The following is a 7,144-nucleotide window of genomic DNA, read 5'->3' on the forward strand; positions in this document are numbered from 1 at the left end:
AATCGCATAAAAAGCGAAACATGTAAAAAATATCAGTCTACATCGGGTATGCAGCGTTGACTCTTGCTTGATTTAATGGTCCAAGCAAATTGAAAATCCATCGAAAAACGGCTGAGATACTAACGATCGAAGTCTATCAGTGACGTTTTCCGATTTTTTGCAATCGTGAAGTGTACCCCAGTATAGAAAAGACAGACGTATAGTTTTACGTCAAAAGTAAGTTTCCTTGAAAACTGCATGCAAATTTCGAAATAAAAATCCGAAAAACTAAAAATAATTTTCCGTGGAAATTCTGAAGGAACATCCGTCGAAAAATTTAAAGAATTCCCTTCTAAATTCCATTAGATTTTCCGTTGAAATTGCAAATATTTTTTTATGAAATGTTAGAAACATTTTCCAAGGAACAACACAGAAGAATTACGATAATTACGGGGAAATAAGCCAAAATTTAGACTACCTACTACTTCAGATTTTTCTGGAGAAATTCAAAACCTTCTTCCTTTAAAGTCTTCCGGGAAAATCGTAATAAAATCAATTATTGGAAAGCTTTTCTATACGCGCCAATAATGCATGGGTATGTCTCTTGTATGGCAAGCACATTGGGTACACTATTCCCAGGGTATCAAGAATGTTTCCCACCTGAAAACATCCTTGTCCGGACCGAGAATCGAACTTGCCATCTTCGGATTGGCAATCATACACATTTTGCTCGAATTTGATGTCATGTAGTAAAACTCGTAATCTGCAAGGCTACGTATTGTGTATGTTGGACCTCCTGTCTTGCAAGGGGGTGAAGGGTGGCTGGCACCTTTTAGACCTCCATCTTGGGAAGACATGTCAAGTCTGTTTCATATCCAACATCCGATGAATGGATGACTTTATAGTTCTGTCGTCAGCGTCTCCAGACTGAATTGAATGTTCTATAATGTAAAATGATTTCTTTTGTGTTCCATATAAATAATTTCTACTATGATTAATGCTGAGAGCTAATGAATGCACCAATGTATATTATATTCTGACTTTTGTTAGTTTCTTTTGCAAAATATGTCCTCTGCCACAAAATTACTTGCCTTATCTCGCGAAGAATCTTATATTCCAATGCTCCAAACTAATGTGAGGAGTAAGCACAAAACTTCAATCTGTGGTAATTTTATGTTGTTTTTATTCCCTGGTTGTGTCTTCCTTGCGTGAACATCTTACAATCTACCAATAAATAGGTTGACGTACAATATCAGCTACTGCTACTAAAGCAAAGTTTCGAATGTAAAATCTCCTCCCGTTTGTAGCAAGAGATGCACTTTAAAATATGTATACCGTAAGGTGCTTCAAAATTCATAGCATTGCACTGTACAGAAATAGAAAACCCTAATGAAAACCAAAATAAATTTGAGTGTGTAGTTATTAGCAAATATAGTGTAACGAAAACGAAACTACATGCTTATGAATTTTATTTCAGCACTTAGCGGTATATCTTATAGATAGACAGTGTCGTATCTACCAATTTGCACATTATTAAATGGATTTTTTTTGTCTGCCATACTCGCTGTCTTATTTACCAGAAACTGGATAGGTACATTATCATATGTAATGTGGAAATGAATTAGAATACAGAACTAATAAACAAACTTACCTTTCTTTATATGCTAGTGAGCAAACAAACATATGATGAATGAATAGATCTGCAGTTGAGAATGGAACGTAGTACAATTTGTTGCAGCTTTTTTGCGAGCATGCGCTTCTGCATTCAGTAAAGGTCTACTTATTTTTTATCTCCAGGATACTTTTTAGGTAAATACGAAGTCAGTGTCGCTTGGGATTTCCCAAGGGATTTTGAAATACTCTACCGGCAGTGGGGTGCAATGGGTTGATTTATAATCCTGCAGGTGTTTCCGTATCTGATGGTTAAAATAATGGAATTAGCAACAATTTTATAAGATAATGTAGGACAGATAAAGGGGTGGGCAACTTTTTTCCGAATGGTGAATTAGCTGAAGAATAATCATTTTGCCAGAGAAAATCTTGAAATCTTTTTTAATCAACCATCCATTTGTTCCACTTGAATATTCTAGACTTTTTTAAATCATGGTCAACATAGTTGGGGGCCCTCCTTAGCCGTGCGGTAAGACGCGCGGCTACAAAGCAAGACCATGCTGAGGGTGGCTGGGTTCGATTCCCGGTGCCGGTCTAGGCAATTTTCGGATTGGAAATTGTCTCGACTTCCCTGGGCATAAAGGTATCATCGTGTTAGCCTCATGATATACGAATGCAGAAATGGTAACTTGGCTTAGAAACCTCGCAGTTAATAACTGTGGAAGTGCTTAATGAACACTAAGCTGCGAGGCGGCAATATCCCAGTGGGGGATGTAATGCCAACGAAGAAGAAGAAGAAGGTCAACATAGTCTTTCGGTAAATACCACGAAATCATCCGATGTATGTATTGATTTTCATTATCCAGTTCCAATGCTTTTCACTGTTTTACCTTACTTAATTGCAAACATAACTGTGCCCAATTTGTTTAATTTTCTATCTATATGGGACAGTTATGAGAAGCTAAGACTTAAACCCCCTCAAATATTGCAAATAACATTCGGAAAAATAAGTAGTACCACCACGAACGGACTATAGATGTCACTCACAAGGAATTTAGCCATTGAATCTCTTTGTTCTTTGCTGTATTCGGCGCCAATTTCGATTGGATAACTTCGCGACGTGCCGTTGTTGCCATTGTCCGTCAAGTAGGACATCAGTAACGACAGACAAAGTTCGTCAGAATCTAAAAATAGGAGTTTATTTGAACAGGGAATAGCATGGACACAATTGGTTAGCTCACCATCCCGCATGAACTCGATAGGTTTGGCTAGGAGATCCTTGGCAAGATTTTCCTGTTCTGTTTTGAAAATGTTGGGAAACCGGAACTTGAGCATATTGATGAGCAGGAAATTGCCACGGTTTGTCGCTAGATTATTGTCCCTGTAATAGCTTAAGAATGTTAATAAAAAGGGTATCATTTTTGAAGATGAAAATCATACTCTGAACAAATAATCTCATCTTCTGTTCGCCTGATCAACATAACAGGTCCATTGTACTGAGCAATCAGTTCTGTATTGTTCAAATTGACGTAATCTCTAATAGCAATCTTGACAATATTGGACAGGCTTTCCGGCATCCTTGGTATGGCCAGTTGCAGAACATCGTCAAACGTAGCATCTAGAACGACCCCTTTGACGTCTGGATACTGAGAAGCGGCATATAGCGTTGAATAACCTCCAATACTCCACCCGTACAGTACGATGTTGTCGGGGGTGAATCCAAGATCAGTTATGGCGAATTGCATTACAGCATCCACTGCGTTCTGATCCTGAGCGGGATAAGGGGAACCCTATAAAAATAAATTAAATATGAGAACGTGAAAACTTCCAGTTAATTCAAATAACGTACACTACTTCCAGCAAACCCTGGATGATTCCACCCTAGAACCGAATACTGCAACTCGATCGGTGTGGACATGATACCAATCTCGTAGAATCCCGCGTTTCCTTCAGAACAGAACACCAAAGTGCGCCCGTTTAAACTCTTGTTACGATTGTCTATAAAAACGGTATCGATTTCGTTGCCGTCGGATGTTTTAACTTTGTTGCGTTTGCCCTTCTGCTCGGTGATGAGTTTAGTACGGCCTTGTTGAAGCATTGGGTCTAAAATAATGATAAAGGCTAGTCAACTGCCTAAAGAATGAAGATGGCTAATGTTGCACATGTGCGCATTGTTAATGGTTTTTGAAATTTATATAACAGTCGAATCTTCATTTTTTAAGCTGTGGGCTGCATGTTTTTAACCCGTATCATCCCAGCGTTGTATAAATAGGTCATTAGCTCATGTGAACGATCAGCGAGCTTTGCCTACACTCCGGGCATTAATATGTCCAGCAAAGGTGCGGAAATCAGCTCAGATCAAACAAATTTTTACTCACCAATATAATTTTGCAGCAATTTAACTGACCCCGGATATATCATACGTATCCCAAATGTATGAATCGCGAGATATGCCGCAATCTGACATGGTAACGATGAAATCCAGAACGGTTTACTTCTAGAAGCTTGCGCTCTTTGCCTATAATAAAAACAAATTATGGAATAATTATCTACTTTTTATAAAGCAAATAAACTGAACATAATAATATCAGAATAGACATTTCCACCCTCTCTTTATATTATAATGCACATAACACGTTTTTTAAAATGCATATCACTCCTATCCTAACTCATTTCACATACATGAAGTAGGCCCCCATCATCACACACAATTTATGCCCGTCACACCGAATGTCGTCATTCATATTAGCCCACAGTGAATCTTTATTTACTTACACGCTACTGGTGACGGTAAAGTCCACCGGCCAATGTTTGAAGTCAAAGTCGTAGCGGCGGATTTGGTTCTTGCTTTCCGGGGTCCTATCGTGTCGTTTGGCGTTCTCGAAACACTCGGCAAAGCGCACATAAACCACATTCATGGATCGACCCAGGCCACGCATGCACAGCGAAACTGCCACCAGCAGGCCAATTCCGGTGGTGAACTTTGCCAGTGTACCAACGGAATCCACTACCAGGTAGCCACGGCGATAGAGAAACGTTATCAACAGCGGGGACGTGTAATAGCCTACGCTCCACATCAAGTTCAACTGGAGATCGATATAAGAAAACACAAATACATGATATAAGTTCGGTCAACAAAAAGCGTATTCGCTCAAAGAGGAAGCATTCGAATTTATATAAGAGCCTAATAGTGATCAATGCACAGTAGTAAAAATTATATGAAATATAAGACAAAATACATTAAGCAAAATCAAGTCCAACGTCTTTGATAACGGTGGTTAATCCTATAGGTAAATGGTATCTTATATTGTTAACAACTATTTAAAAATGATTGACATATTTTAAAACATCTGACTTTCGAAGTATTCGTTTTGTTCATAATATTTTTAATGCATGCCTAACTAATATTTGAAACATGGTGAAAACTTTATATTATAATATTTTTCATTGGCTTCAATTGCTCATAAAATAATTTTAATAATCAATTCAATTAAAATGTATTATAAGTTTGACTTAAGCTGTAAAAAGACAGGCATTGGATATATGCCTTGCATGAAAAACAAAATTTGCAGCAAGTCGAATTGTGTGTCATATTATCTGTGTCTCTATTCCACAGATATAATAGTCTTTGAATAGAATAACACAAAGATAAGTACCCTTAGCGTGTATCTAAATCATTAGAAAGTTTGCTTCCCTGTACATTTTGTTATGGAAGTCATTTTACGATCTGGTTTTTTTCAATTTCAACCATTGTGCACTGCTAATGGATAAACAATTAGGGAAGATGCCTATCATGTTATGAGCATAATACTTACAGCAGCAAGAATCTGGTCTCCGTACTTTTCGAAAGCTCCAGGCTCATAGACATCCTATAAAAATACAACGAATGAAAATGCATTTTTCATAAACTTTCACCTGTGACTATGTAAATAAAAGCTTTGAACTTACCTTTGAACCATCGTACTCCTTGAAGAGTTTCGGCGAAAAAAGATACTTGTAAAATGGCATCCTAATGCCTTTGTCGCTTGTTTCTAAATGTATCCAAAGATTAGTCAGGAAAACACTTTTCACTTTTACAAATGGATATTTTGGTTTTCCTTCGGGTTTCTCAGCTCAACTCAATGATGAAAACAAAAAATAGCTGCTGCTACACGCATTGAATCTGCTAGCAATAATAACACTTCAGTGACGTCTGTATCCTGCTTGAGGGTGCAGGGTGAACCAAAAGCACATACAAAAATTATTATGGCCGATGACAGCTGCTTTGGCTCAGGGTTGTAGCCGTAACAGGTCGTAACCAATGTAAATAAATACTAAGGTATGGAAATCCATATATTGTGTGCGTGCCTTTCGTGTATGGCGAAAAAGCTTTCACTACTACATTTGAACGAGCTCCCATAAGAAGCCGTGCAAATATGTACGTCACCATTTGCTGTTTACATTTTCCATCATCCACTAATACACTTGCATTTGGTCTTCTTCCTCACCTTCTATCTATTCTCATTGGGTCGTAACTATAGACCAGTGCAAGATCTTGACTTAACCTCAATTATTTGACAGTTCACAGAGCTTGTTTACAGGGTGTTAGAATTAAAATCGATTAGCTGAAAATAAAAATCCGTAATTTTCGTTCGAAATCTTTTTGATCCGAATATTCTAGTGATATGCTTTGATTCCTACCATAAATTCACCACAGCAGACAACAATATTCTTAATTAATCGCAAAACAGTTTTTCCGGAAGCCGCTCCAGAGACTAAGTCCCTGTAAACAAGCTCTGTGAACTGTCAACCTACGTCATCATGCACTGGTCAATTGAACCCGTAACTTTTTTAAATCATCTTTTTCTGACAATATTTGAAAGTAGGAGAATAGACTTTGGCCTTGGCTTTGGCAGGTTTTGTTCTATTATTGTGAGGGGGATTTTGTCGACCGAATTTTATGAAATTTGGTCACAATATTCTTTGATATGCAAAGAATGTTTATGCCAAATTTGGTCATAATCAGTAATGAAAAAAAACCCTGACAATAATAGAACAAAACCTGCCGAAGCCGTCATTCCCCCTATCAAATGCTGAAATTCCGCGGATGCATTATAAATATAAATGAATTTATTGTAATATTATATTATCGATGCATTACATAAATGAATTTATTATAAAACTTTGAATATTTGGAAGAACACCTTTTAAGATCTGGCAAAATCGTTTCAGGGCATTATTGAAGTGAATGCCCCAAGTCGTAATAAGTTGCGAGCCACTGTAAGTGATCGTGAACAGGCCAAAATCCAACTGGCTAGGCCGCTTCTCAAAAAGACCAAATGGGTTCAGTGTTCTTGGACATTAGGGGGCTTTTGCGTTGACGTCCTTTCAGACAAACTCTACCAGTGTGGGCTTTCACCAATACTAAATAACTATTTGTACAACTTGTTGTCTGAGAAACATATGAGCTTTTCTCATGGAAACTCAACAACTTCAAGAATTAGTTACATGGGTCTCCCCCAGGGCTCATGTTTAAGTCCCCTTCTTTACAATTATTATGTTAGAGGCATCGATG

The 7,144-nt window shown here is 37.7% G+C and overlaps 1 protein-coding gene across 2 annotated transcripts; it reads right to left on the reverse strand.

The window, feature by feature from the left end:
• Window positions 1–973: 973 nt before the first annotated feature.
• Window positions 974–5,783, reverse strand: LOC134203069 (phosphatidylserine lipase ABHD16A-like). Of its 2 annotated transcripts, XM_062678048.1 has the most exons (9): window positions 5,539–5,782; window positions 5,406–5,459; window positions 4,366–4,676; window positions 3,969–4,108; window positions 3,440–3,693; window positions 3,031–3,380; window positions 2,832–2,971; window positions 2,638–2,774; window positions 974–1,895 (listed from the first exon to the last, which is right to left on the reverse strand). In XM_062678048.1, the coding sequence occupies exons 1-9, from the start codon at window positions 5,596–5,598 to the stop codon at window positions 1,785–1,787; spliced, it is 1,557 nt and encodes a 518-aa protein (XP_062534032.1). In that variant the 5' UTR covers window positions 5,599–5,782; the 3' UTR covers window positions 974–1,784. The 2 variants fall into 2 exon arrangements, with proteins under 2 accessions (XP_062534032.1, XP_062534031.1); XM_062678047.1 differs by having other exon boundaries at window positions 2,638–2,971; window positions 5,539–5,783.
• Window positions 5,784–7,144: the final 1,361 nt, after the last annotated feature.

Source organism: Armigeres subalbatus, unplaced genomic scaffold (genome assembly GCF_024139115.2).
Source record: "Armigeres subalbatus isolate Guangzhou_Male unplaced genomic scaffold, GZ_Asu_2 Contig163, whole genome shotgun sequence".
NCBI lineage: Eukaryota > Metazoa > Arthropoda > Insecta > Diptera > Culicidae > Armigeres > Armigeres subalbatus.

Excerpts from the sequence above, each read along its gene's own strand:
- LOC134203069 (XM_062678047.1), bottom strand. The coding sequence starts at position 5,598 with ATGCCATTTTACAAGTATCTTTTTTCGCCGAAACTCTTCAAGGAGTAC. Across the intron at positions 4,677-5,405 it reads GAGACCAGATTCTTGCTGCT|TTGAACTTGATGTGGAGCGT; the intron begins GTAAGTATTATG and ends ATCGATCTCCAG. Across the intron at positions 3,381-3,439 it reads CAGGGTTTGCTGGAAGTAGT|GGTTCCCCTTATCCCGCTCA; the intron begins GTACGTTATTTG and ends TTATTTTTATAG.